We start from the raw sequence: 27851 nt of genomic DNA, 5'->3' as shown, positions 1-27851 counted from the left end.
GCTTTTTACGGCGTCTTTCCCTGCGTTCCCCTGCTACCATTCGAAGGGCTTAGGGCATAGGGATGAGCCCTTCAAATGGTTTACTCTCCGGAGTGAGAGCTTTGAAGGGTTCAAGGGTGTAGGGTACCAAACAACTGTTTCTTGAAGTGCCCTTCTGCGTCATCATCCCGCACCCATAAGGAGGCGGCGTCACCACGCAAAGAATCTGCGCAAAGAATCATGAGAGCCCGAAGTGACCATCAGTTGTACCCTTTGAAATCCTTCATTCTGAAGGGCCCTTTGAAGTGGCCAGTTATGAGCACTTCGGTTTGGAACGACCCTTCAGTATGGCGGCCATGATTGTTGTCGCTCCGAAGTGCCCTTCGGAGGGCGATATATGCCAGTTGGAACGCATGGTTAGTTACATAGAAGCGCCGTCGTTTACGGTGAAATAAACAGCGTTTCGCATTCCATTAAAACCGCCGTCATTAACGCCGTTTGTACAGCGAAAACGCCCTAATTTACGGCGCATGCGCTACAAAACGCCGTACTTTGAGGCGTCTTTATGTCTTAAACGCCGTAAATCACTGCGTTTTCTGATTACCAGGCGTTTGGTTAGTGGCGAAATGTGACCCATTTGGCGTTCCATATTACACGCACACCTGAACACACGTATTACTTGCGAATTACCCAAAGGCATAAATCAGTGGTATAGTCCTGTGGTTTGGTTTAACCTGCCCTGTGCAAACCAATTGTATACTGATTATGCTAAGTGGTAACTATATTAGTGTCTCATTCAAAGCGTTTAATCCTTCGGACAAAACCAGATGATGGTGCAACAAAAATCCAACTAACAATTTATTTAAAAAACATTTGTAGGCTACATCGTGACTGACCAAACACACAATGTGCATTTTGTTGCTCATTTTGCAGCATATTTTAATAATAGCATCGCACCAAACGCATGGTTTAAAGAATAACGAAGTGAACGCAGAAACTTACGCCGCGTACTACAACTACGTCGACTTGACTGATCGCCTTCAAAGTTTATACCAGAAATACGCGCATATTTGTAGCCTGTCGAGTATCGGACAGTCCATGGAAGGACGGGAGCTCTGGGTCATGAGGGTGACAACGGATCCGAGAGTTGATGTGCCGGGGAAGCCGAGGTTCAAGTATGTAGGCAACATACACGGGGACGAATCGTTATCACGGCAGATGTTGGTTTATTTAATCGAGCACCTGTTAACTCAATATAATCGTGATGCGCGTGTGACCGAGCTGGTGAACCGGACTGATATATACATAATGCCCAGCATGAATCCGGACGGGTTTGAGAGGGCTGAGGAGGGAGACTGTGCTGGCAGCAGTGAAGCTCGAGAAAATGCCAAACATTATGATCTCAACAGAAGTTTCCCAGACCAATTTGAGCCTTCCGGTACGACTTACGATATACCGGAGGTTACGGCTGTGATGAAGTGGATTCTTGAGAAAAAGTAGGTTGCTTTTTTTCTTTCTTTATACATATAGGCCTATTCATAAATATAAATGTTGTTGCTAAAAACATATATAGAAATTCCAATGATTTTCATTACAAATATCATTATGAACTGTTACCTTTTTACTAATATAACCATTAAAATGCCTAGTGTGTTTTGGTTCTTATTTCAGAAATCATGGCCAAAAGTTTTTTCGTTGCCACGTTATCACGATATTTGTTGCAATTATTTGAAAAAGAAATTAATATCAATTAAGTTCACTTTCATTTTCTTTCTTTTTTTTATTCCTCGTTTTCATTTATTTGGCCATACGTAATGCTTAAAACAAACGTAGAAAGGCAAATGTTTTGTTTGTAAGAAAGAAAGTTTGTGAACATTGTAAATCAAAACTTGTGTAGAATTACCACAATATTGATAATCATGGGTTTTAATATCACGGTTATTGCCCATATTGCTATATTGAAAGAGGGCTGCATGGTCATTTATCGCGATACCACTAAATCCTATTGTAGATGGCTGCGATATGCAATGTGTCGATATATTTTTAATGCGTAGCTTTTCCGTGAAGCACGGTTCTGGGATCAGTAGGAAATGCTGCTCGATCTAAAAGCAGTGCGAGTTTGAGTCACTTATTATGTGCATTTGAAAACACCCGTCAAACATGATCATTATAAATATACTTTATTATCATAAAAATACGTGAGGAGGCTTGAGGAACAGTGATAAAAAGATGTCCATAGGCATTTCCTAGATTCTAGAAGGTGTTATGGTCTTCTTCTGCAGTGCGTATTTGGAGTTTCCGCACGAGAGCGCCCTCTGGCTTTCGGATGCAGCAGCATTTTAGCGTACTTCACTCAAAAACTGTGCATAAATCACGTGATATTTATCGTCGGTTTATCGTGATGGCCCTTCTATTATAGTTTCCATCAAACCGTTTCAGTTCTCATTGTAACGCTTAAATTTCTATTGTATAATTTCTATTAACGTTTCTATTTTTGTTTAATTTTCAAAAAATGTTCAGAAGCAAATGCCAGCACATCATTGGTCATATCTCGTTTTAATTTCTTTTAGGTTCGTCCTGTCTGGTAGTCTACACGGGGGCTCGGTGGTGGCCAGCTACCCCTTCGATGACACCAGCTCTCATAAAACCCTAGGACTTTACAGCCCCACGGCAGATGACGCACTGTTTCGCCATCTAGCGCAGACGTATGCAGAGAACCACCCCGTTATGAAGATGGGTGAACCTCACTGCCCTGATGATCCAAACCAAAGCTTTAAAGATGGAATCACCAATGGTGCAGAGTGGTATGACGTGCGAGGTAAACTTTGACTTTTGACATTTTACTGAAACCGTTTCCTAATGTGACGTTCCTGTGAGCTACTGTTTGGTGCCCTGTGCTCAGGTGGAATGCAGGATTACAACTACCTGAAAGGGAACTGTTTTGAAGTGACTTTTGAATTGAGTTGCTGCAAGTATCCGCCAGCATCTCAACTTTACATAGAGTGGGCCAACAACAGACAGGCACTTCTTCTCTACTTGCAGGAAGTGAGATGACTTGAAAGCATGAAATGAATTGTGTAGTCCCATTAATTGTGAGCTTTGATGTTTTTTTTTTTTTTTCTGTTTAAGGCTCATATAGGTGTGAGAGGTTTTGTTATGACCACATCAGGCCTTGCTCTCCCAGATGCAACCATCTCTGTTTCTGGAATCGATCACAACATCACAACATGGACGTTTGGTGACTATTACCGCTTGCTGCTGCCTGGAATATACGACATCACTGCTAGTTCTCCTGGGTGATTACACACACACACATACATATATGTATATATGTATATTTATATATATGTATGTATATATGTGTATGTATAACATCACTAACAATGTCAATTTAAAACAAAGCTTTTTAAAGGTTTTTTATGTCACAGGTACCTGCCGAATACGGAGAAGAACGTGCCCGTGATCGAAAGCAAAGCAACGATGCTGAACTTTACTCTTGAGGAGATGCTAATGTCAGACTATGTCCTCACTGCAAAACCCACCGTAACCAATGAGGTTCTCAACCCTCCTGGTCCTTCCATCCCGAAGTCTCCCATCCAGTCCTTGGACTTTCGATATCATAGTTATGATGAAATGGAGATGTTGCTGCAGCTGTTCAGTGCTGTCCATCCGTCCATCACGTACCTGTACTCTGCAGGCACATCAGTGCAGGGCAGGAATCTTTATGTGATGGAGATATCCACCAATCCTGGCGTTAATCAGCAAGGTACAATTAAACTGTGTGTGATGGCTTTTACACTTTTATGCTTAGTATTTCTGTCTCGTTTGCAGTACAAATATCTGAAGATTTATAAATCAAGATACATTTTCTTCAGAAGCAAAATGACCTTAAATAGACGGTTTCAGCAGCAACAACATAAACAAATGTCATGTGGCCCAAACTTAACTTCCGGTAGACGTTCGCAAAGAATCCATAACTGTTGAGTCTGTTTAATTTAATTTAATACAATTCATAATATACATTTAATACAACAAAATATTAATATAAATGAATAGTAATATAAATTAAATATAAAATAAATTATTATAACCTAACACAGACCGGAGTTAACTGCAGGCCAAGCAGTCATCATTTCACCACCTTCATTTTAATCATTTTGTTCAGAAAACAAGACTTGACAAGACTGTTTTGATATTTGTACTGGAAAACAAGACAAAAATACAAAGATTTTTTGTATATCTGCCAATGACGTAAGAAAATAATCTTGAATCAAAGTTTATTTTTCTTCTCCCATTGGCAGAATTTTTTCTTGTTTTAACCATAAACAGAATTTTGATAATTGCTCAAGTCAATGTATCTTAATTTAAAAATATAGATATTTGCACTGGGAAACAAAGATAGTAAGAGATTCATTATTTGCATCAACCATTGTGTTCCTGTAGTATTCCTATAGCTCCATTGATCGAACATTGCATTAGCAAACATTTTTTATAAAAGTGTCTAATTTCTAAAATATAAATGTACCTCGCTTTACTTCAACCAGGTAAACCTGAGGTCATGTTTGTGGGTAACATGCATGGAAATGAGGTTATCGGCTGTGAAATTCTCCTGAATCTCATTGAATACATGTGCCGCAATTAAGGCAAGGATTCTTTAGTCACCCGTCTGGTCAACAGCACAAGAATTCACATCATGCCTGCCATGAACCCAGACGGTTATGAACTGGCACTTAAAGGTAAGAGCGGACACATTTGGTGGGTTTTTGTGGTGTCGCTTTCTGTTTACATCCTTATTTCTGATCCCACAGCTCAAAATGAACATGTTAAGGTCTCGGGAGACCTTAGTATTATTGGACACAGTAACGGTCACCGTGTGGACCTGAACATGAACTTCCCTGATCGCCCAAAACCGAGGAATGTTATTCAACCAGAAACTCAAGCGGTGATGAACTGGATCAAGTCTCACTTCTTTGTGCTGTCTGCAAGTATACGTGGAGGTACAAAAAAATGTAGATTTTTTTTGGTAAGAATGTCTTCTCAGTTTTGTTTAAAACACTGCTGTCTTTGTCTGTAGGGTTCAGGGGAGTAGTGTATCCTCATTCCATTGACTCTTTTGATGAAAACGTGTTTAAATCTGTTGCAGCCTCTTATACGGTATGTCTACCAAATGCTGAAATGCACGAGTTGTGACCGTGTTACAGTTCACTTCATACAGTAAATGATAAGCAGAATATCAGCGCGTCTCGTAATGCAGAAGATCTAACTTTTTTAAGCACTCTTTCTAATAAACTTATTCTGGATTCCTGTCCAATACTGTTATGTTTTCATTTTTCCAGCAATCTCAAGCTTTACAAGAGCCCCAGGATTGTGATGTGTCGAGAACCAGAGAGAAGAAAGCCGGCAAGCACCGTCGTCCATCAGCAACAGGTTCATTTCATCAGTTTCGTCAACACAAGATCATACTCAAACATTTTCTCAATATTGGGTATTGTGGCTTTCAAAGAAAAAACTTTTTTCATGGTTCATCAAAACGTTTTTGATTTCGTTAGATTTTTTTGAGTTTTGAATGCTTGTGTTGACTTGTAAAATGTACATTTCAGTTCGTTTTTTATTTATTTGTCAGACACTTTTATCCAAAGTGATTCGTCTACATAATGCAATATACACAAGAAGTGCCAGTAATACAAAGTTTCGGATATAACGTTAAGAGGATATAAGCAAGCATACAGAGAAAAGTAGATAAAGATCGAGATCACGCAACAGGTTTTTTTATTGTTGTAATATTAAACAGTCACTGGTCAAGCATATTTTGATTCCTGTGAATTGTACCGATGTTTTAACTTGTAGGGACTGATATGCTGACCTGGGCGTACAGCCACACAGACACTTTAGCTGTTAACATCGGGCTCAGTTGTGATCTGCTGCCACCAGTGGAGTCGCTCTCACAATACTGGGAGCAAAATCACAGAGCCATTCTACAGTTCATACAGCAGGTAATGTCATCTATGCTTTCACGCATTGAGACCTTTTCATTATACAGTTGTATTCAAAAGTGTACGTACACCTCGCAGAATCTGGAAAAATAAAAGGAAGTTTGAAAATAAGGGTTGTTTTTTATTAGGTACTGCCCTGAACAAGTTATTTCACATAACGGATGTTTACGTATAGTTAACATTACAGACCAATAACGAATTTAACAAAAATAAGCCCGCTCAAAAGTTTACATGCACCTGATTCTTACTATTGCATTATGTTACCTGAACAGTTAATGCAAGTTTTTTAGTTTTGTGAAGAGTTTAAACGGTCCATTGATCTTCTGAAAAATCTTTCAGATTCTCCACAATCTTTGTTTTTTCAGCATCTTCTTAATGTATTTGACCCTTGTTCAACAGTGTCTGTGTGATATTGAGATTCATCTTTTTACCCCAAAGGATAATTGACAGACACATACACAAACATTCTCTAATGCTCAAGAAGGTAACACAATACAGGGCAGGTGGGCGTAAACCTTTGAAAATTCAATTTGGTGACGATTATCATTTTGTTGAATGGGAAACGTGTATATATTTTGTAGCTTCATGAGGGCGTTACTAAACGACAAGTTATTTCAACCAAATGACAATTAAAGCTGGTCACCCAGTCCAAAAGTTTACACCCACCCGAGTTTAAAATGTATAAACATCTATTATGTAAAGTAACTTGTTCAGGGCAGTACCTAATTAAAAACAACCTTAATTTTCTTAATTTTCCCAATTCTGCAAGGTGTATGTAAACTTTTGACTGAACTGCATTACTGATATTTTCCCATATTTTGGATAAAGAGTGTCGAAGTGATTGATGCTGTCCATATGAGAATTATGTAATGACTGTAATATGTATTTTATCTGTATTTTATTTTAAAGGAATAGTTCACCCAAAAAAGAACCATCCAAATGAGTAATAATAATTACTACTCTCAAGTCAATGGACAAGTTGAAAAAGATGGCGCCGGTGAGCTTTTGCGATGCTCGAGTCCGCAGCCTAATTTCCGGTCGTTTAACACTATCAAGTTGTTTTGTCTTAACAAAGTGCTCAGCAATGTAAAGAGGATCTGTCATATAGCTTATATATTACTTTTTTTTTAATCTAAAAAACACCCAAATTTATTGGCCAAAAATCCTCCTTTTCCCCACAAAGTGTTATACGACCGGAAATTACTCTGCCGACTCTGGCATCCCAAAAGCTCACCAGCGCCATCTTGTGCAACTAGTGAATAGGGGACTATTTTTGAGTGAACATTTCCTTTAAGTTAAAGGGATAGTTCACCCAAAAATGAAATTCTGTCCTGAATTATTCACTCTCTAGTTGTTCCAAACCTGTATACATTTCTTTGTTTGGTTGAACACAGAGAAAGATATTTGGACGAATTCTTGGACAGTTCTTGGACCCCATTGACTAACATAGTAGGAAAAAAGATAGTAGTCAAAAGTGCCTCACAACTGTTTGCTTTCCTACATTCTTTAAAAGATCTTCTTTTGTGTTCAACAGAACAAATTTTTCCTACTATGGTAGTCAAAGGGGTCCAAGAGCTGTTTGGTAACAAGAATTCGTCCAAATATCTTTCTCTCTGTTTATCAAAACAAAGAAATTTATACAGATTTGGAACAACTCGAAAGTGAGTAAATTATGACAATATTTATTTTTGGGTGAATTATCCCTTTAAAAATTAAAATAAACCTCAAACGTGGCATTTATTTTTCTAGATTACTGTATAGCTCTATAAACAATGTCAGGTGATTTGCCAGGCGAGTTTTAACAATATTTAATGTTCAAGTTATTTAACTGGTTAAAAAAACAATTTTAAACATCTAGGTTAAATTTTGTACAAAATTAATTTACAAGGCCTGTTTACACCTAGAACTCCAAAACGAGACACCAAGAACAATAAATTTGCATACTTGCCTACCTACATGGATATTAAATTTTCACTATGTGCTTATCATGTCCAAGAAAATTCATAAAAAATCTACAAAAAAATAAAGCTTTGAGTTCAAATTTAAGTGGGTGCTGAATTATAGCTAAAATGTATAAAATCATATATGTAGTATTAATACTATATCATTGATAATAGTTTTTAATATCATGGTTATTGCCAGTACCCTAACTTGAACCAAGATGTATATCAATATGTATATCAATACTATAAACATAACTAAAAATAAGTTTTAAAAATCATTCTTATACAGGAGAGAAATACTATTGTTGATACTGATGAATGATAAAATATCAACTGCCAATCTAAATCCATTCAAATTAAAAGTGCTCTTGCATTAAAAATGTAAAATGACAAACAAGTGTATTCCAACTTCCGGTGTTGTATTCCTTTAAAATATACATTGTTTGCATATGTGACTCATATCAGGTTCATTTGTTTGTGAGGGGTACGGTGACTGATGCTCATACCGGCGAGGGCATCACTAATGCCACAGTCAAGGTGGAAGACTCCAGACACCAGGTTCACACCAGCAGTACGGGACAATAATGGAGACCCCTCGCTCCTGGTTCTTATCATATCATAGCCTCTGCTCCAGGGTGAGATACAAAAGATCTAAGAGATTTTTGTCGTTAATCTCACATCTCTTGTTTAATGATTAATTGCTGAGCAGTCACCTTTCCTCTATTCTCAGGTACACTACAATGTCAGCGTCCGTCCGGGTGCTGGAGACTCGAGTGGAGCAGGTGGACTTCAAGCTGACCAGGGACACGGCACAGCCGTCCTTTGAAGAAGAACAACAGAAGGAGTTTGAGAAACTGGTGGAGAGGCTTTTGACCGCTGGTCAGTTAGAAGAATTCATTCGCAGCCTTTTACCGGCTCAGACCCTGCAATATCGCAACTACAGAGAACAAGCAGAGTTCCTCCGAGGGCTTACGTTTAACTTCCCACGTATCACGCGTCTGTACAGGTAACTCATTCTGAAGATACTTTATCATGACTTGTGTAGCAAAATCACTAAACCCGGGTTTAATATTCAATGTGTAATATCTTGTTCAGTGCCATTTGTGAAACATACAGTAGGGGACAAAAGTGATGCCCAGAGGGCACATTTGTGCAATATTTGTTTTCGATTTCACCTAGGCTCGATTAAACCATCAACTTGCGTATGAGGTGTATGGTACAAAATGGACAAAACACTAAACTTTGACAAAAAGGCAAACCACATCATTATTATAGTTTTGTTTTTAGTTATTAATATTATAAATTTGCATTGTTAATTTAAGTGATAATTTTAGCAATTTTTGTTTGTTTTTGTCATTTTTCAATTCATTTTTTATGTTGCTATATATGATTTTTTTTAGTTTTTGTTTATTATTATAATTCAAGTGCCTTAAACTTATTTCAGTTCATTTCTGATGCAATATTTAAATTTTTCGTTTAGTTTGATTTTCCAATCATCTTAGCAAAATTTCATTTCAATAAAAGAAAAGTTTTAATTTTAGTTAGTTAAACTGTCCTTGCAGGGAATATGGGTTTTATTTGAATACACAAAAATTGCATTTAAAAAAAAACAAAAGCTAGCAGAAAATAACAAAATCTTTATTACAGTTTTAGTATTTGGATATCCTCTCTTGTTGGTAGTAATTTGTAGTCCTTATCCTGAGCTATGTCTAAATAAACTTGTGCATGCGCTGTTGTTTTTGCCAAGCCTCCTTAAAAATTCTTCTCAGATCTGAACTTCAGTTCACACACCAATCAAATATGCAACATGAATACAATTTTTGGCATCTTCATTCATATATTTGAATAAAGAGCAAAGATGTCAGTCGTGATGACTTTTGGCCATGACTGTACATGAAGAATACAACAGACAGTGTGTCTTGAGGAGAGGTGTACCATTTACTTCAGAAAATAAAAAAAATGGTTGACTCACAGCTTTTAAGGCAACATCTTCAGTGAGATCTGATATTTATAGCTGTAGTGGGGAGTTTTTTTTAAATGCCCATGTGTGAATTTTTTTGTTCAGTTTGGGCCAGAGCGTTGAGTTTAGGACCATCTGGGCCCTGGAGATCTCTGGCAATCTGGAGATGCCTCAACCTGCTGAGCCCAAGATCCGTTTTGTGGCCGGTGTCCATGGTGACGCGGCAGTCGGCCCCGAGTTGCTTCTCGAATTCGCCTCTGTTCTTTGCCTCAACTATGGCAGAAATCCCACCATCACCAAGGCAGGCAACCAAAACCTTTCAGTCGAAACATTTCCTCTACCTCTATCTCTCTTATATATAATAAAGTGAATCTTGGTTTCTTTTTTCTAGCTGATCGACAAGAGCAGGATAGTGATTCTCCCTTGTGTGAACCCTGAAGGGCGAGAGCTGGCGCAGGAGGGTCAGTGCACCTTCAACCTGGGTTACACCAATGCTCACGCCACAGATCTGGACACTGACTTCATCTATGGTCAGTCAAGTCATTTATAACTAGTTTATAAGCAACCTGGCAAACCCTGATCGCTTTCATGTCCTTTATGTGTGCTTAGGCAACATGTCCGCCCAGCCAGAGACCCGTGCAGTGATGAATTTGATCAACGGTGGTGGGTTCTCTCTCTCTGTTGTGCTGGACGGAGGCTTTCTGTTGGCCATGTATCCTTATGACAGACCCAATCAACGTGGTAAAAAACAACAGAATATTAGATGCCACACTGTATATAGATAAAGGGTGTTTTACAGTCTTTTATTTTTTTGAAGCTCAAAATGAAGAGACGTTGAGATATTTGGCCTCCTTGTATGCAAACAGTCATCCTTTCATGCACTTGGGTAATGTAGTATGCGCAGAAGTCTCAGGTACTATTTAAAAACATTCTCATCCAAATCCTCAAAAGATTTGAAGTAGTTGCTGTAGTTTAATTTACGAGTTGTGTTGTGGATAATCTAACTCAGCAGAGGAAATCCCAGGAGGTGTCATGCAGGGGGCGGAGTTCAACGCTCACACAGGCAGTATGAAGGTATTATAGAGCGAATTCAAGTTTGCAATGATGGGGTGGTTAATAAAAACCGACAGACTTTTCATTTTTGGATGGACTGTATCTTTAAGACAAATGATGCTCTTTCAGGACTTCAGTTTGGATGTGGGTGTTTGTCCTGAGATCACCGTGTACACGGGCTGTTGTATGTTCCCACCTGAGTCTCAACTCTTCTCGCTGTGGATGGAGAACAGGATGCCTCTCTTCCGCATGCTGCTGGAGGTGGACACATTTTTAGGCTACATTAACACCTTTACATCTCGGAAACCAATATTGTCAAACATGTATTTGAGATCCGAATCAGAATGTCAATTCAATTGCCTTTCTTCTCTAAAGGTTCACAGAAGGTTAAGTGGTGTTGTGAGGGACAGTAAAGGCAGGCCGGTGTCAGATGCTGTTGTTGTGGTGAATGGATCTGTGAATGTTCGTACAGACAGTCAGGGTTATTTCACCACTTTACTGGCTCCAGGAACACATCAGCTGCAGGTTCAGGCTCACGGATATCAACAAGAGCTCCAGCAGGTATATATACATAGATGCACATGCAGACACACATACGCGAGTTGTGAAAAATAAACCTTTTACTCTTTTTAATACGTTTTTTGATCATACATTTTAACTTTTTAATAAGGAGTGTCTATACTGCTTTTTTGTAACCTCACCAGGTTAAAGCACCAAACTTTATTTCCTCATAATATGGCCCCTGTTAGAGATAGTTCTCTCAAAAATAATATGTCATTTATTCACGGTTTTGTGTCCATACAATGGAACCCAGTGTTGTTTGGTTACCAACATTCTTCAAAATATCTTCTTTTGTGTTCTGCAGAAGAAACTCATACAGGTTAGAAATGATGTAAGAATGTTTTTTTGGGTGAACTAGCCTTTGAATAAAGTCCTGCAGAGGCTCTCTTCTTTTGTCCAGCAGGTGGTGCTAATACGCACAATTGCATCACAATCTATTTCCAATCTCTATGATTTTAGGTAAATATGTCCTCAGACAGACTCACCAGCCCCATTGCGATTGACTTCACTGCAGACAAGCGTCCTCTTGGCCAGGGGGTGTTTGTAATAGCATCAGGTAAAAAAGTATACAATAATAATTGTTACTCACAAGTGCACTCAGTAGTGAACTGATCTGTAGTAGCCTAATGAAACACTTGCTTTTTTAGCTTGTTTGATGAGCGTCTTGTTCTGCGCCGTCTTCATCTGGCACATCCGCTCTGCCAAGTTCAGCCGTATACATGACAGCATCCGCTGGTGTCGCAGTGACAGAGAAAGTCTCCGCATGGAGGCCATGGCTTCCGAGAAGTCACCCTTGCGGCAAGAGTTTCTGGAGGACAGCGAGAGTGAGGATGACCCTTTCTTTGTGGAGAGACGCTGAGCGCGCCACAGATTAGACTGTTGAAAAAGAAGTCTTTCTGCGCAGTTGTGCTTTTCAGAAGATAAAATGACCCGAGTAACAAGAATTCTTGGCTACTCCAGTTTGTATGTTTGCCGTTTCATTTGGAAATAAATGGCACTTTGTTTGCTTAGTTTGTGTGCATTCCTTATTACGTGGAAAAACTGGAGGTGGCAGTACAGCATCAAAACATAATGCAATATCGCTCGAGTAGGAGTGTATATAGTGCTCTTATATCAGCATGGCTGTGATTAGGCCAGACGCATGAGGCCGCAGGCAATCACAGCCATGCTGATATAAGAGCACTATATACACGACTACGAGAGCGATATTGCATTTATACAACAGTTCGACGGCACACGTGTGTAGATGAATCAGAAACAACATAGGAGTGTCTTTAAAGTGGCTATCTGTAAGAACGATAATATTGAAATGTCTTACCTGTTCTGTTCAGAAGAAATAAAGCCATGTCTGCATCCGTTTTCAATTCTTTCAGGTCATGGAGTTCACGCCACCTTTGAAATGCCTTGCCAAGAATATAAACAAGAATATTAATTCTTGTTTTCGCACAAACATAGTCCCGTATCCTGTAAACACTCATCAGTTCGTACTTTCTTGGTTTTCACAACTGATGAATCCCCAGATGTCAGCGCTGCTTGGCGTTTAAAACTAAAAGTACTAAACGCCGCTGTAAATAATAATAAACTTTCCAAGAGAAAATTTCTATGTACAATGCCACCCCTGTCACCCGCAGCATCCACAAGCGGGCTAGCAGCCGGATCCTCTTCGTTCTTTTCACGAATGTGAAGAAATGACGCATAGACGAAAGACACCAAATATGGATTTCCGGAGAAACGCGACCTGACAAGGTTACAAGCCATTATTACAAGCTTTCAGTGTTGAATCCAGCAAGGGTAATGACACAGTTTAAACACAGTTATTTCGAGTACTTGCTCAATAATTGGTTTTAGTTAATTTTTAATTAAAAAAAAAAAAACTTACGGATTGACACTTTAAAACCCTCCGGTTCTTAAAGGAACCGGGGAACTACTTTCGTCCACGAATTCCAGTCCAACATAACAGTTAAACAAACCTACCAATTCCAAACCGTCACGTATTTTAAATGTGCGGTGTGCTGCTTCAGTGAAGTAATGGTAAGAAATAACGAGGCAGGAGGTGCGTGTGAATGAGAGAGACCTTTATAAAGAAACTCGCAGAGAATTTATCCCAATTCTATTTTCTTAAGCGCGTGATCGAGTCCCTCGCGTAATTTTTTAAAACCATGAGCGCAGAGCGCTGTGAATAAACTGCTGAGACACTGACAACGTTTAGTTTGACTTAAGTGTGTGTTACAGTCACCACCTAGTGGCCATTTTCCAGTATTGAGGTTCAAGTGGCTTTTATTGTAATTTCAACAATATACAGTGCAGTACACAGTGAAACGAAACCCCGTTCCCCCAGGACCAAAGTGCTATGCATAAGACATAAACACACAGACTACATAAAGTGCACATGTGCAAATCTGTGCAAGTACAACAATAAGTGCAAAGAAAAACGTGAGACAATATAAATCGCAGTACACAGCATGAAACATCGGAGTGCAAACAAGTAGTGAAACATTGTCAATGTAATTATACTACTGTAGGCTACATGTAAACGTTCAATGAGGAACTATAGCAGCAGTGTTGGTGCAAAAATATGCAAGTAGTGCAGTTATTGGTGCAAACAGGTTGTTACAATGTTATGTAATGTGTTAGTCCTGAGTCTTTTTATTTAGGAGTCGAATGGCTTGTGGAAAGAAGCTGTTGCACAGTCTGGAGGTGAGGGTTCGAATGCTCCAGTACCTTTTTCCAGAAGGGTGAAAAGTGTGTGAGAGGGGTGAGTGGGACCAGGCGAGGTTCTCCGCCAGGTGGACACCAAAGAATTTGGTTCTCTTTACAATCTCCACTGAGGAGCCATTGATGTACAGCGGAGAATGATCACTCTTTGTCTTCCTGAAGTCAACAACCATCTCTTTAGATTTGTCAACGTTCAGAGACAGGTTGTTGACACTAGAAATGACGAGTCTGCATACAGAGAGGATGAGACCCACCACGGTCGTGTCATTGGCAAACTTGATGATGTGGTTCGAGCCGTGCGTTGCTACACAGTCATGAGTCAGCAATGTGAACAGCAGAGGACTGAGCACACAACCCTGTGGGGCTCAGTGTGGTGGTGCTGGAGGTGTTGTTTCCGATCCGGACTGACTGAGGTCTCTCGGTCAGGAGGTCCAGGATCCAGTTACAGAGAGGGAGGTGTTCAGGCCCAACAGGTTCAGCTTCCCAATCAGGTGCTGAGGGATGATGGTGTTGAATACTGAACTGAAATCTATGGACAGCATTCGGACGTAAGTGCTTTTATTGTCCAGATGAGTGAGGGCCAGATGGAGTGTGGTGGAGATGGCGTCGTCGGTGGAACGTTTTGGGCAATACGCGAACTGCAGCGGGTCCAGTGAGGGGGGCAGCATGGTCTTGATGTGCCTCATGACAAGCCTCTCGAAGCACATCATGATGATGGGTGTGAGTGCAACGGGGCGGTAATCATTGAGGCAGGACACAGCAGACTTCTTCGGCACTGGGACGATGGTGTTGGCCTTAAAGCAGGTGGGAACAACGGCACTGCTCAGAGACACGTTGAAGATGTCAGTAAGAACATCTGCCAGTTGGTCAGCACATCCTCTGAGCACCCTGCCAGGAATGTTTTCTGGTCCAGCAACTTTCCATGGGTTAACTTTGAGTAGAGCTATCCTCACATCAGCCGTGGTAAGGCACAGCACCTGGTCGCTTGGAGGGGGGGGTGTTTTTCTTGGTGTCACGTTGTTCTGCATATTGTACAGAGCATAAAAGCTGTTCAGTGCATCTGGAAGGGAGCCATCACTGACACAGGTGATGATGTCCTGTAGTTGGTGATGGCTGGGATGCCCTGCCACATGCGTAGTGTGTCACCGCTGTCCATGAAGTGATCATTGGACAGCGGTGATTATTAGATCTCATTAGTTTCAGTTCACCACACGAACAATCTTTGCCTTGGAGAAAGATATGCCTGTAAGCAGATGGCAGTGCACGCGTTTATATGTAACTTTATTAATGCGCAGTTTGTAATTTCATATCTTGTTTATTGTATGTCAGTTTTACAAAAAAATTAGAAAGTATCACACAAGTAAACATTCTGGAAAGGATAAACTGCTTTGTGTGTGTGTGTGTGTTTGTTTGCTTGTTAGTTAGCTGTCTAACTTCAGACTGACGCAGTTGCAAGGACAGCATAATCCGAGTGAGTTTAGTGGTGGAGTGATACAAACAGTCAGTGAAGCGGTTCAACAGTCAGTTCCCAGGATGATCCTGGTGGAATATCGCATGGCTCTCAGCCAATCAGATTCGAGAACCAGAAAGAACTGTTTTATAATAAAAAATATCAATTGAATTGCATAATTATCCAGTTAAAGGTGGAGTAAGCGATATATGAGAAACGCTGTTGATGTTTGAATTTTGAAATCCAAACAAACACACCCCTACCCCTAAAAACGCCATTGATCCACCCTCAGAATAAACAACATTAGCTTGCGCTCTCTCCTCCCCATCAGGAGCGTATGCCTCCATATTTGCTACATACTGGCTACAAGAGTCTTCGGTTCGATCCACTTTTTTTCTATATTTACACCACAAGGGCTATGTACGAACCTTTCTGTTGCAGAAAAGTTTTTTTGTAGTGGCAAATGGTTCTTCAGATATGAAGAGGTATGAAAAAAATGGTCTTTTGGTTTTGGGGGGCACTGTGGATAATCATTTTTAGCAGCTGTTAATGTATGATATTAATGATTGAGTAATCCAAAGCATCAACGTTAACATTTCATATTTAATTTTTTACTGATATTAATTGTATACCTCAGACAGCTCTAACACATTTAAGTGCCCACATCTTAAGTAACCGACTGGAGTACATTCAAGATAATACCTTTTTCATTGAAGTGGAGAAGGGCGTGCTCTTCCTCTGTTCTTCAGTCATGTTCACTACGCTTTGGCATATAACCATTACACCAGCTTCCACCCTATAAGAGACCTCTAAGGAGCTCTGAGTGGGAAAGTCCATTAGATGTTTCCTGGAATTGGCAGCCTAACAGCTGTGGTTTACCTCAACAGCTCCAGCTAACCTCTCTGTCTGTCTGTCTGTCTGTCTGTCTCTTGCTCTCTCTCTCAAAGCTGCACTCTTATATGTTCGGTAGATGCAGATGTGCAACGCTTGGTTTGAATGCCGAAAGAATTTCATATTTTTATTGTTTGTCTCTCTAAAGCACAATCCTAACAGCTTGTATGTTGTAGGACATGTAAACTGAGGAATCCACTGTAAGTTCTGTTATAGTTCAATGGGCGACTGTACGTTACCCACCAAGCAGGACTTTCTGTGTGTGTGGTAGCAAATGAGATGGATAAGTGCTATTGATTTTCGACATTTCATTTGGCAGGATCTGCTTACACCCTTTCTGCAAAGATCTATAGATTAGTTTTGTGGGTGTTAGGTTCAGATATAAAAACATTTTTATATAAATTTTTATACGATAATTTTTTAAGGGTAAGAAATGGGTGCAGAACATTGATCAAGAAAATGATTTTCTCTAATAACTTTATATTGAGATAAATAAGAGTTGGCAAATATAAAATACATATGTTGAAACCTGGGCAATTCCAGTGTTGTGGATGTGACATTTTCATTCAAAACACCTTAAAATACTGAATTTATTACATATATTTTATTAAACCCCCTGATGATGAGCCCAGACGTCAGAAAAATATCAGTATAAACACGAGTTGTGTTTTTAAAAAAAGAAGAGAAAAATGAATGCATTATCGATGTGACAAAAAAAAGACGTTTTTGAGTTAACATAATGGAGAAGGGATGACACTTTATCAGAATCAGAAAGAGCTTTATTGCCAAGTGTGTTTGGACACACAATTGGAATTTGTCTTAGTGACAGAAGCTTCCAGTGCACATACAGGTTAAAAAAGTGACAAGCACAGGTAAGAAAACATAAAAATAAATATGTGAGAGTCAAAACACATTTGACAAAAAGGACAATATTAGACAAAAGGACAATAGGCAGTATATTGTATGTACAGATGTGCTATATACAAATTATACAGTGTTATGTACAAGTTATGCAGGGGAATGTGGATAGCTGAATATTATATCAATAACGTATGTATAATAAATATGAGTATATATAGTTGTGTATTGCACATGTTTTTATTGCACAGTAGAACATTTAACTGTTCATGAGGTAGATGGCCTGAGGGAAGAAACTTTTCCTATGTCTGGCTGGTTTGGTGCTCATTGCTCTGTAGCGCCGACCATACGGCAGCAGTTCGGGGTGCAGGGTGTGAGGGGTCCAGATTTGCTTAATAGTACTAGGTGTTATAATCCCACTATTTCAGCACAGTTGAATTGCCCAATAGGACATTTCCCATGCCTTATGCATGACGGGGGGGAAGCAGTCAAGAATTTCACTGGGTTCGTTGGGTAGGCATCCTCTGTGTTTGGAGGGATAAATTATTTTAGAAATGTATAGCATAATTAACTTTCCTTGCTATTATCAGAGAGACATCTCATGAGTTGTGTGTCCCACTTTCATCACATCCATTATCCTGGGTGAAAGATGCCTTTTGGTGAGGTGCTGCTGATAATGCCCCTTGTATGGTTCCCATCAATGCAACACATCGTCAGTTGTGAACCTCAGTTATGGAAGTGCAGAGTACAGATTCAATGACAGCAATGACAGTAGAACTGTAAGAGCAGCTCCTGTGGCAGGTTGAACTTCCTCAGCTGGCGAAGGAAGTACAGCCTCTGCTGGGCCTTTTTGAATAGAGTCAACGTGAATGTCCCACTTCAGGTCCTGTGAGATGGTGGTGCCCAGGAACCTGAATGACTCTACTGTGGCCACAGTGCTGTTCATGATGGTGAGTGGGCGGAGTGCCGGGGGGTTTCTCCTAAAGTCCACTATCATCTCCACTGTTTTCAAGGTTTTTAGCTCCAGGTTGTTATGACTACACCAGACAGCCAGCTGCTCAACCTCACTTCTGTAAGCAGACTCATCATCATCCTGGATGAGGCCAATAACTGTAGTGTCATCTGCAAACTTCAGGAGCTTGACAAAGGGGTCAGTAGAGGTGCCGTCTTTGGTGTACAGGGAGAAGAGCAGTGGGGACAGCACACATCCCTGGGGGGCACCAGTGCTGATGGTACGGCTGTTGGATGTGAATTTATCAATTCTAACTAGGTGTTGCCTGTCTGTCAGAAAGCTGGTGATCCATTGACAGACAGAGCTAGGAATAAAGAGCTGGTTTAGTTTGGTCTGGAGGAGTGTTGGGACGATGGTGTTAAAGGCTGAACTGAAGTCCACAAACAGGATCCTTGCATAATTCCCTGGTCTGTCCAGATGTTGTAGGGTATAATGCAGTCCCGTGTTGACTGCATCATCCACGAACCTGTTTTCTTGGTAAGCAAACTGCAGTGGGTCCAGTAAAAGTCCTGTGATGTCTTTCAGGTAAGCCAACACCAGTCTTTCAAATGACTTCATGGCCACAGATGTTAAGGCAAAGGGTCTGTAAACATTAAGTCCTGTGATTTTGGATTTCTTTGGGATGGGAATAATGGTGGAGAGTTTGAAGCAGGAAGGGACTTTGAACCGCTCCAGTGATCTGTTGAAGATCTGTGAAATAATTTAGGCCAAACAGGATTTCAGACAGGCTGGTGAAACACTGTCTGGGCCTGGTGCTTTCCTTCTCTTTTGCTTCCTAAAGACTTGACGCACATTATCTTCACTGTTGATGGCTGTGGAGAGAGGTGGTCAGTGTGGGGTGTGAGACCGGGGGTTTCAAATCTACAGTAAAACTCATTCAGGTCATCAGCAAGCTGTTGATTTGCCTCAGTGCTGGGGGATGGTGTCTTGTAGTTTGTAATGTCTTTCAGGCCTTTCCACACCGAGACAGAGTCGTTTACTGAAAACTGGTTTTCCAACTTTTTAGTGTAGCTCTTCTTAGCCACTCTAATTTCCTTTGTCAGTATGTTCTTGGCCTGATTGTACAAGATTCTGTCCCCACTCCTGTAGGCATCCTCTTCGGCCTGGCGAAGCTGTCTGAGTTTTGGTGTGGACCATGGTTTGTCATTGTTATATGGTAAATATGTCCTGGTAGTTATGCACATGTCCTCACAGAAACTGATGTATGATGTTACAGTCTCTGTGAGCTCATCCAGATCGATGGCAGCAGCTTTAAAAATACTCCACTTAGTGCAGTCGAAGCAGGCTTTTATGGCCTGCTCTGCTTCGTTGGTCCATCTCTATACAGTTCTTACTACTGGTTTAGCAGATTTAAGTTATTGTCTCTATGTTGGGAGAAGATGAACCAGGCAGTGGTCAGAGAGTCCAAAGGCTGCTCTGGGGACGAAGCGACATGCATCCTTTATTGTGGTATAGCAGTGGTCCAAAATATTATTGTCTCTGGTGGGGCATGTAATGTGTTGTTTGAGTTTTGGCAGTTCACATGTGAGTTTTGCTTTATTAAAGTCTCGAGAATGATTATAACAGAGTCCGTGTGTTGTTGTTCTGTGTCTGCGATCTGATCAGCCAGCTGTTATAGCGCAGCGCTCACGTGCGCTTGCGGAGGAATATAAACACTTACGAGGATGAACGAGGAGAACTCCCACGGTGAGTAGAAAGGCTTACAGTTAATGAAGAGTACTTCTACATAGGGACAGCACATCTTCTTTAAAGGGGTCATATGGCGTGAATACGTGTTTTTCTGTGTCTTTGGTTGCCCATGCATGTATTAGACATGTAAAATTGCAAAAATTAAAGTGTCTGAAAAAAGATGCATTCTATCTAAAAGCGAATGCTCACCCAGAACTGCCTGAAACAACTCGTGTAACCACACCCCCACAAATCTAAGTCAGTTCGTGGTATGAGTTGACTAAGACCGCCCAAATGTATACGCAAGTAAGGTGGGCGTACCTGTCAGTACAATTGCTTTGGAACCTGATGTTCCAAATATGGTGAGAGGCGTTACATTTCCATTACACGCTTGCAGTATTCAACCAATCACTACGCACTGGTTAACTGGCCAATCATAGCACACCTCGCTTTTCAGAGCGATGAGCTTTGTAAAAAATCAGCGCGTTTCAGAGAGGCGGGGCAAAGAGGAGATATAAACATGCACAATATGTGGAAAATACAGCGTTTTTGAACCTTAACTCGTGTATACACATTGCATTACATCTAAAACAAACAATAACATTAGTTTTAGCCCTGTCATATCACCCCTTTAACGCTGTTATACTAAACTTTGCGACAGGTTACACACTCGCACGGCAGTGGACAGCCGTTTCGTTTTACGGCAAACAACATGGCTTCAAGCAAGAAAGCACATTTTTGGTCAGAACGGGAAACAAGAAAGATGCCAACAATTCTAGAAAATAAATGAAACACAAAAACTGTATGTGGTACCATGGCGAAGACGAACTGTTTGTTGACACATGAAATTATGGAGGGAACGTCGAACAGCGTCGCTTAGGGATGTAATGACGTATGCCATTAATCAAACTATGTAGTGTAACATGTAAAACGGGAACATGAAAGATATATTCCTAAAGCAACTCATGTAAACACCTTAATCGTAATATTAGCTTACTCAGAATAAGGCAAATAATTCGATTACTGATGTCCATGTAAACATGGTCAGTGTTATTATTGTTAAATGTATGTTGAACTGTGTTATTGGGTTCAGATAGTGCATCAACAAACCCATTTACCACTAGAATGCTTTTATCATTCTTACTATCCCCAGCTGAACACTCAGCCATTAGTGAAGCTTGACATGATTTTTGAAAAGGATAAAAAAACAGACATTCTGTGGTTTTGGAGAACCAATACACTACAAATGTCTTTGTGTGGTGGAGATCATGTATCAGTATCAAAGATCTTATTGATCTCAAGCATTGATAAACACTTAACAATAAGAAGTGATTTCCTCTTTTAAGGTGTGTTCTTTGTAAAATGCCCACCATTGTAATAGACATAGTGGCTTTAAAGCACAAATGGCAAGTTTAGCCAGTCGCTTCCATTTGAGGTTTGTAATGACTAAATGTAAAGTTGAAAAGAATGCACTTAACGGTCAGGATATCAGTTACCCGACCTCTGTGTTTTTTTGTGTGTTATCTCTTTTGCGCTCACAGTTTTTTAAACTTGAATAAGTGATTGACAGCAAAACAGGTTGTAGCCTACTGTTGCTTTTTTCAAAGTAAAATAACCACATCTTATTGTACCCTTACATCAAAACAGAAGAGTACAGTCTGTGTATGAAAATGGCCAAATATTTCAGTCCAACATACGCAATTTAAAAATCGTTTTTAAGAAAGTTTTATGCTAATTGTAACACATAAAAAAACTTTCAACACTAGAAAATCAAGTTGTTTTGTTTAATTCATAATATGCACAAAATAGGGCACCATATCAGCATAAGACAAATTCGCAGTTGAGATTTTCAAACATGCATGTGCTTTTTGTTGTGCTGAAATAAAACTTGAACATAGCCCTTGCTCAGTTTCAGTGCAATCTGTGTAATCTCTCACTACTTTTGTTCAATCCTAGAGACAATCTTTACATTTCTCATCGGTCGGTGTAGAGATTTTACGACAGATTGTACCTCGGTGGCTTTATACAAAAGGCTATTACAATCATACAAAGAAAATATATAAAGATCATAAAGTCTCATAAGTAATGCAAGACATCAGTATATTTAAAATGAAGAGATAAATATTGTGATGTACAACAAATGTTTTTTTAAAGAGCAAAAGAATGGCATTTAAAAATTATGAACAGAGCTTATAATATTTTATTACAATATTTCATTTGTTTTCAATATATTTAAAATTGATGTAATTAAATTAATACAAAATAAGCTAAATAAATACAAGTTCTGTGCAAAGTTAGATTGATTTGATTGATAGATAACATTTGCTTAGGCTTTGTTATAAGGCAAGATTTGATGAGACAACACAAAAGAATACCAAGACTTGGAAACAAACTTTTAGGGAACCTGAACATATATATATATTTATTTATTTATTGTATTTTAGTTTAGTTTTAAAGGAATGACTTTCAGTCTATCTTTCATCTTTAATATGGGCTACATGTTTACATTTATGCTTTGGTTTCAGCTTCTGCAGAATATCCACGACTGTACAACAGCTTATCATATCTCTGGGAGAAAGAAAGAGATGTAGGCGTAAGCATATTGATTTTTATAGCACCAGATTACATTTTACATTTTTGTTCACAATATTGATGGTAATATTAAAATTAAAAGTTTTAAAAGTTTCTAAGCTTCAGTATGTGTGCAGAGAGAGATGTTACCTGTCATCGCCACATAGAGGAGAATGGCCGAACCCACAATAATGGAAACGATGCTAAGCAACAAAGACAGACGTCCAATTTTTCTGCCACCTTCATAATCTTTTGACTGTATCATGGCGCGTGCCTAAAGGGGAGCACACGCGCATAGATGCGCGCGCACATTTTAATTGAAGCATTAATAAAGCAATTTAATGAATATGAATGCATTAAAAACACATGCTGTATGACGCATAAAACATACAGCCCTAAAATAATTATTAGACTCAATGTGATCTCTAACAAAACGTTGAACTTAGATGACAGTACTCACCATATGCGCAAAATAAAGCGCAAACACGTTTATAGGAACCGCAGGACAGAAGCATGATATCACGGCCACCCAAATGAAGCTCCAGGGCTCGCGCTCGCCGGGTGTCGGCGACGAGGTGCGGCTGAAATCGACCCGTGTTGGAGAGAGGGGTACTGGATCGACGTTTTCCGCTGTCTTTTCATTCTGAGACTTAACGCTGTAAGTATCAGACTTGTGGTTCAATTCTCCCTTAAGCTCTTTAGTCGAGAGGTCAAGAAGTTTCTCCGTGTCTCCAAAATCAGACCCAAGCGCCGCGCTCTCACCAAGGACACCTGTCGCGCGAGGGGCATCCGTATTTATAGCCATCTCTTGAAGAACAGATCCCTTTGTGTAAGAAAAAACGTAGACTACTCTTCTAAAGTTTTCTCTGTCAGCGTTAGATTTTATTCATTTAATCCAATTAATCGCAGTGGCGGATTTCGTACAGTCGATAAAACAGCTATTGGACATCCATCCACTCATCAATATTTGATCGGATACGGATCTGAAATTTGAGAAGAGACTCGAGTTTATATCTTATGCTCGATCAACAAGCATTGCGTAAATCAATCAGTTTGGGCGCATCGCGAGGGCGCGCAGACGCTGCGTTTGATTGGTGGACGTGCGTTAATTGATAGTTCGCGCATTGTCTCACTTTGGTGAGAATCGCAGAAAATAGAGTGGCTCATCCTAATACACCCATACATACATGTATACCGCTTAATTTTTCTTACATTTTCTTAAGCGAGAAAAAACGTTAGAAGTAGGATTTTACTAACTTATAGGTTATGCCTATAACTTTGTATTAACAACTTGTCCTCACATTTATCATTTCTAAAAAAAAGGGTATTGGTTTATTTTTAGTCCTATATCATTTACTCATTCAGGTTAGTGCCATTATAGTAAATGTTTTAAACGGTGTTGTCCAACCTATTATTCTACACTCTAAAAAAATGATACTATATAGCACTGAAGGTGGTTCTTGGCTCGTAATCATATAGGGAACCACTTTAAGTGCTATATAGAACCATATCTTGGTAAGACCCAGGAAAGCTATGTAGCACCATTTTTTAGAGTGTATTGGCGCCCCCTATGGGTCATATTTTAACATTACAGTTTCCTTTCTGAGACGTTCAAAATATGACTCCAAATGAGTTCTGCTAATTTTTTAAGTGATATTCCAACTCAAAATACAGAGGTTTTCCGTCTTTTGTCCATGAAACAGCCTTCAAATCAAACGCTATTTATGCATTACATGAAGCAGCATTTTCTGTCTATAGTTTATGGGTTAAAATGTCTCTAACTGGAGTCCCCTCGGTGAATCTGGCCATTTCCAGCACTGTTTTTTATTTTAGCATGATTAAAAAAAATCAAGAGCATTTCGGGTTTTGAAAATACTCTAGAAAGCTCATTTTCTTGGTTAATTGTATCCATTATTTGTCCCATAACTATGGGTTGAAACAAAGCATTGTTAGCATGACATGACGTTTGATAGGCTACAAAACATCTATGGTATAAATTAGCTTACATTTGATTAATTTTTGTCTTAACGTTTTTCAAAATCCTAACTTCATTTCAAGTTCCAGATTTTCAGGCCCAGACTTTGGGCCTAACTGTAACACTGTAAGGCTCACATATACTGTAGTGCAATGCATAGCCTTCGATTTTAAAAAGTCTTTACTGCTAGAAATGTCATATAGGGATGTCACCAGTATTGACAATAACTATGATTATAAAAGTCACATTCATTGATAACGTGTCAACACTACACATATGATAATATCGTATCTTGTATCAACATTAGTTTTGTGCTACAGAGCACAGACCCCCTACACTCATACAGCTTTCCTGTAGTTCAGTGGTTAGAGCATGGTGCTAACAACACCAAGGTCATGGGTTTGATCCCAGGGATTGGGCATAATTAGAAGCAAATGTATAGTATAATGCAATGTAAGTCGCTTTGGATAAAAGCGTCTGCCAAATGTTTAAATGTATTTTGAGTGATTCATTGCCAAAATATGAGAGAAAACACAAAACAAACAAAATTAAGGATGAATTACGATCGAAAAAAAATTTATGACAGCTTTTCATTTGTTATAAATCACTTATGCTACGGTCTAAACCACAAATAATTCATATGTTTTGAGTGTAAATGATGTACCTTTATGTGATGTAACAGATTCGTTGCATGTGCTATTGTGGTAAGACACCCTTCAGACAAGACTCACAAAGGAAAGACATTTACAATACTTGTTCTTATATGTCAGTTTTACATTTAGTTTTAAAACTCTAAAAGTAACGTTACATACAGACAATAACTTGGAATGATCTCTTGCCAGCAGTATCTCTGTTATGTCTCATCCGAAAAAAAACATGCTGAATACATTTGATGTAAGCTGTACTCCAAACCAAAACAAAGTGTTATATGTTTTTATTTTTATTTCCATGAAGTTGACATAAAAAAATATGCTTTCACACTTATAACCTTTTCATATGTTTCCAATGTTTAAGTATACTCTCTAATTACGATAGGGAATAGCACATGTATTGTGTATTGCTTTCCAAAATTTTCTTTAACCTTTTACTTTGACACTGAAAATCTAAATGGACGCAATGACATCGTCATGCTCATAGTTAGATTTTACTCCTATCTAATGAAACACTTTATAATTTGTTCCGCTCTATAGAAATGTTCATTATTTAACCAATTATAATAGTATTGAATTACTTCAATTTTTAAGTTTTCCATGACTATAAAGATCAAAGTTACACTAAAGGGATAATAAAGGGATAGTTCACCCCCCAAAAAAAGAAAATAGTGTCATCATTTAATCACCCTCGAGTTGTTCCGAATCTGTATAAATGTCTTTGTTCTGATGAACACAGAGAAAGATATTTGGAAGAATGCTTGTAACTAACAGATCTGGGGCACCATTGACTACCATAGTAGAAAAATGTTACCATGGTAGTCAAACGAGTCCCAGAACTGTTTGCTTTCCTACATTCTTTAAAATATCTTCTTTTGTGTTCAATATTTCCTATGGTAGTCAATGTTGGCCAAGAACTGTTTGGTTACAAGCGTTCTTCCAAATATCTTTGTGTTTAGCAGAACCAAGAAATTCATACAGATTTGGAACAACTTGAGGGTGAGTAAATGAGGACAGAATTTTCATTGTGGGTGAAACAGTTAAATCTACAACACGAAAACCAAAATCCAGGCGATGTCCCGCATCAGAAAAATATCTTCAACAGAGATGACGGTCAAAATCAGTCTCAGACGGTCAAAGCTGACCACAACAGTTCTTCAGCTGGCAGCTTTAGCGTCAGGACAGTGTCATAAAGTTTGCCAGAGAAGAACTGCTGTGGGTCAGCCAATATTCACTTAAAGCCACACATCATCTGCATTCACTCCATACCTAGAAGAGAAAAACAAGAGAATGACGTGCATGGTACGTTCCAATAATGCAACCGTGTTATGACTAAACTGACAGAAGCTTGTTTTTCATCACATTCCTACAGCAACTAGAGGAAAGCCTGTGACATTTGTACGGTTTGGTATATTGCTATTACAAACGTTTTTACACATAAACAACTCCTCGATCATAAACGTACATATATGGTCACACTGAATTGAATGTGACAATTTACGTCAATCGTGGACTCGTGTTTCGTGACTGCGGCCCAATCAGAATGTCTGTCATTCCTCAGATTCCTAACAAGTCATGTCGATATAAGCAACTCACTGTAGCTTTAAACAACTTAAACCTGAAGTTTCCTAATGTGAAAACCCCCAGTTTTTAAAGTGTTCAGCAGCAAAACCAGTTCCACCTCTCTAAAATTAGCATAATACATTTTTATCCTCAAGAAATGTATTCATCACACATTGCAGGATGCTCCAATTACAACCGTGTTGGGTCTAAAGGAATAAATCATATGTGCTGAATCATGCTAAGTTTATGACAGGCCGCTCAGACCTAGTGCCATGCCTCCCTCCCCATTCTGCGTTTGGCAATCATCTACCATTCTTTCTCAGTACTCTGCGTCCCTCATTCATTCCACCCTCCCCCATCCGGTAAGCCGGCGCAGACGCACACATGAATCAGCAGGCATGGGAGGAGGCCGGAGAACAAGGTAAGGCCTTGAGTGCATCGTGTCGAGAGCGGGATTCAGAAATAATGTCGTCTGTGAATCGCAGAACAATCGAGAACCCGATAAACTGGTATATTACAGACTGGAATGTTTCATTGCCACGTGGGCACCTTAACTAATGAAGGCATGTAACTTCACAAAACAGTTATGGATAGGATTTTTCAAATTCATGGTCACAAAATGCACACTGTGCTTATTTAATCAAATATAAAACACAAATTGGGTCGAAATCACTAAGCACATTTGTTGCATGTACTCTTCATCATTACAAGTTACATCAAAATGATTGAATTTATATTTATTTTTATATTTATCAAAATTATTATTTCGAAACTAACACACAAATCATCTAAAAGTAATTATTTTTTTAAAAACGTAACTATAATGCATTATGAAAGATTGCTATATCATGTAGTCGCACAATCACAGAATCGAACAGAATCGTCCCGTTCCCCTCCGTCACCAGTCAATCTATTGATCTGGTCTTGGTGTATGCAAGCTGCAGTGCGTGAATGAAAAAGCCAAACATTAAGGTCAGCGAGCTATTGCTAATGGCTAACACACTAGCCT

General features: G+C 39.3%; 2 protein-coding genes across 2 annotated transcripts; one reads left to right on the top strand and one right to left on the bottom strand.

The window, feature by feature from the left end:
• Positions 1–761: 761 nt before the first annotated feature.
• Positions 762–12477, top strand: cpdb (carboxypeptidase D, b). Its single transcript, XM_057360503.1, is given in 21 exon segments — positions 762–1475; positions 2550–2797; positions 2882–3024; positions 3109–3275; positions 3408–3745; positions 4524–4715; positions 4788–4976; positions 5054–5133; positions 5316–5406; positions 5827–5972; positions 8381–8550; positions 8646–8921; positions 9981–10176; positions 10267–10405; positions 10485–10616; positions 10693–10788; positions 10888–10949; positions 11058–11189; positions 11304–11489; positions 11949–12045; positions 12137–12477. Coding segments are annotated over 21 exon segments (3882 nt in total). The 5' UTR covers positions 762–885; the 3' UTR covers positions 12349–12477.
• Positions 12478–22421: 9944 nt separating this feature from the next.
• trarg1b (trafficking regulator of GLUT4 (SLC2A4) 1b) lies at positions 22422–23611 on the bottom strand. Its single transcript, XM_057361157.1, has 3 exons — positions 23115–23611; positions 22805–22928; positions 22422–22651 (listed from the first exon to the last, which is right to left on the bottom strand). Exons 1-3 carry the CDS (start codon positions 23457–23459, stop codon positions 22644–22646), a joined length of 477 nt encoding a protein of 158 aa, XP_057217140.1. The 5' UTR covers positions 23460–23611; the 3' UTR covers positions 22422–22643.
• Between the last annotated feature and the right edge of the window lie 4240 nt (positions 23612–27851).

Source organism: Triplophysa rosa, linkage group LG19 (assembly GCF_024868665.1).
Source record: "Triplophysa rosa linkage group LG19, Trosa_1v2, whole genome shotgun sequence".
Classification (NCBI taxonomy): domain Eukaryota; kingdom Metazoa; phylum Chordata; class Actinopteri; order Cypriniformes; family Nemacheilidae; genus Triplophysa; species Triplophysa rosa.
Note: the sequence above shows the minus strand (reverse complement) of the source record. Positions and strands in the feature narration are given on the sequence as shown.